Raw genomic sequence first — 2,682 nt, 5'->3', positions numbered from 1 at the left:
TAAACCATAAAGTGGTCGATGTACTGGTCAGCTTCCTTAATGGAATACTTTGTAAGCAGTGATCGAATTACGTTAGGAGCTGGCTTGTAAATAGTTGGCTCAGCGGGGAAACTCTCAATATTCACAAGCTCGCACTGATTCTTCTTATGGTTTTTAAGCCTTTCACTGGTCAAGAAAATCATTTCACATTTAGAACATTGATACTTAGACTGAAGCATACCAATGTTTTTGATGTAGAGAGCGTGATTCTCGTGTGATAGAATATCAATAGCTTCATACTTCTTGTCCGATCTACGAATGCACTCTACATTTCCAGACGCTACATCCATAGTATATACGTTTATACCAAGTTGGAAGCAGTGTTCAACCTCATCGAGCTGTAGTAGGTCAATGGGCTTGAAGCTTCGAAACTGGCTCAACGAATAGTTAACCCCCTTAAAAGAGCAGTAGCGCTTGAATGCCTCCTTTACCTGAGCCTGAATTCTTCGAGGATCCTTCTTAGGACTCTGGAATGTATGCCAGGCGACACAGTGGAAGACACACTTATTGTTTGTCTTAGTAAAGTTGATCACATGCTTGTTCTCGCGGATAATCTTAGGAATAGCAGCATCGCTATCTCCAAGAGCATGATCGCGATGGTAGATGAAAATCTTGAATGCAGTGATCGCCTTGAGCTTATACCCAGAGCTGGGGTAGTTCAGTTTGTCAGCCAATTCCATCGATCGGATTTCAGAGATCACCTTCTTTCGAATGTCAGCCTTGCTGTTGATGGCAATGGGACTATTGAATACATGAGTATTTGCGAGATTCGGGTAGAAGTAGCGAGTATCATCAGGATCGGTCTTGCTGATAAGTTCGTAGCCCAGAGCAATATTTACCTTAAAGGCACTTGCCTGGGTCGAAAGAACGTTCTCGAGCTTATCGTAGAAGTCATTAGCCCCAATGTCCTCATATAGGTGTGATTCCATATGGTTACCACTGTAATAACGGTACTTAGGATCAGCCTTGAAATCAGGCGACATATGCGTCTCAAGTGTTTCAATCGAAATATTGTACTGCTTGGCCACCAATCTCTTGTTGACCGAACGCGATATGTTGCTAACATATACCATCTTGCCAGTTCTACCACGAACCTTAACCCGATAGCTGCTGCCCCATTTGACTGCGTGAATATTTAATCTCTTTAATCCAGCGAGTTCGTATGCAAACATATTGGCTATATATTTTCGACTATATTAATCTTGTGAAATTCGACTTTATAATAATAGGACCTTATATCAGGATCGACTTTATATAGGAGGCAGAATTTATATCTGAGAGAAAAAAATAATTAATTTAGAAAAATCCAGCAAAGTTAAATCGTCTCCGATTTGCTTATATAGTTTTTCTTCTTACGAGCACGTATTTCTGTGCGATTTTTCTCATCATATTCTCGTTGCTTAGCCAAACGCGTTTCCCTAGTTTTTAAATAGTATCGCCTCTGCGCTGCTTTGATGCTATCTTTTTTGCTTGGTATTGTTCAGGTGAGTACGCCATCTTACTATATTACTAACTTTATATTTATCAGGTTAGACAAAAACACTAATTAGCAGCAAGATTAGCTGAAATAACTCAACGTGGGAATAGATCGGGTGACCTGTCTAGCTACAGCACGCGCCATGTCCATGTCGGGGCCTAATATACTGGCGATGTCATAGTATCGTTCCAAGCTCTCGCGAATACCAGTACCGCTATCCTCTCCGCTGGAGACCAGGACACCAGAAAGCTTCTGTCGCTTGATAGGTGCTTTGACGCACGGTAGGCCGATCGCTGCATCAGCACCAGCACTTGGTGACTGGTCGAGTAGTGTCCTGATCACCGCAAACGCCTTGCTAGGATTATTAATAATCACCGATTGGATGATACCTTCGCTGTTAGTCGGGTCGGCGACCCAAAAAAACTGCCAATGCTTTCCAAAGTCGGTCAAGAGTGCCATCACCTGCTCAGCAACCATAATATCTAGTGCGATCAGCTCCGACACAGTCTGATTGATGGAGCTTGGTTTCACCTCTCGCTTCACTTCAATGATCAATCTCACGTCAGGCAGCAGCTTCACTTCGACTGGGTTCTCCAAGACCTGATCACTCAGTATGATCAAGTCGGTGCGTCCAACAAGAGTGATGTTGTGCCCTGGGACGTCAACCGAAAGAATATCTTTCCCACCTTCTCCTTTTTCCACACCGCACACGCAAAGCTCGTTCCTCGCGAGCGCATCGCCGATGTTGACTTGCACGTATTCGCGATATCGATCACGTTGCTGTTCCTCGGCGAGCCAGATTTTGTCACCATGTTCATCGAGTGTGTATGCCCACGGAAATGGTAGAATACTGTTATCAGTCTTGAATTGAACCGCGCGGGAGGATCGCACTCTAACATGCAACGTGTTCAAAAGACTCGAATTCGCGCTCGAGTGGCAAACCTTGCGTTTTCCCAGCACAGATTTTTTCAGTTGGTCGTTCAGTTGGTTGACCTGTTCGACAAGTTGATCCATCTTGGATGCCTCACTCACTGACCCATCAACCGCCTCCGGAACCACCACCAGCACGTGAATTTGCTGCGTTTGAGGCGGTGGCATTCCATTCGTGTCCAACACATCCCGAATCGAATAGGTCGAGTACAGCTCATCCTCTGTATCCACCAGTG

At 44.5% G+C, this 2,682-nt stretch overlaps 2 protein-coding genes across 2 annotated transcripts; both read right to left on the bottom strand.

Annotated features, from left to right (window-relative positions):
• Positions 1-121: 121 nt before the first annotated feature.
• On the bottom strand, positions 122-1,211 carry PHALS_02973 (hypothetical protein F443_20384; the record flags this gene model as incomplete). Its single annotated transcript, XM_024717450.1, has 2 exons — positions 122-165; positions 221-1,211. 2 exons carry the CDS (start codon positions 1,209-1,211, stop codon positions 122-124), a joined length of 1,035 nt encoding a protein of 344 aa, XP_024582947.1.
• A 386-nt stretch (positions 1,212-1,597) lies between these two features.
• Positions 1,598-2,530, bottom strand: PHALS_02972 (uncharacterized protein; the record flags this gene model as incomplete). Its single annotated transcript, XM_024717449.1, has 1 exon — positions 1,598-2,530. One exon carries the CDS (start codon positions 2,528-2,530, stop codon positions 1,598-1,600), a length of 933 nt encoding a protein of 310 aa, XP_024582946.1.
• Between the last annotated feature and the right edge of the window lie 152 nt (positions 2,531-2,682).

This window comes from Plasmopara halstedii, assembly GCF_900000015.1.
Source record: "Plasmopara halstedii genome assembly, contig: Scaffold_2078, whole genome shotgun sequence".
Lineage (NCBI taxonomy): Eukaryota > Oomycota > Peronosporomycetes > Peronosporales > Peronosporaceae > Plasmopara > Plasmopara halstedii.
This window is presented reverse-complemented; position numbering and strand designations above follow the sequence as displayed.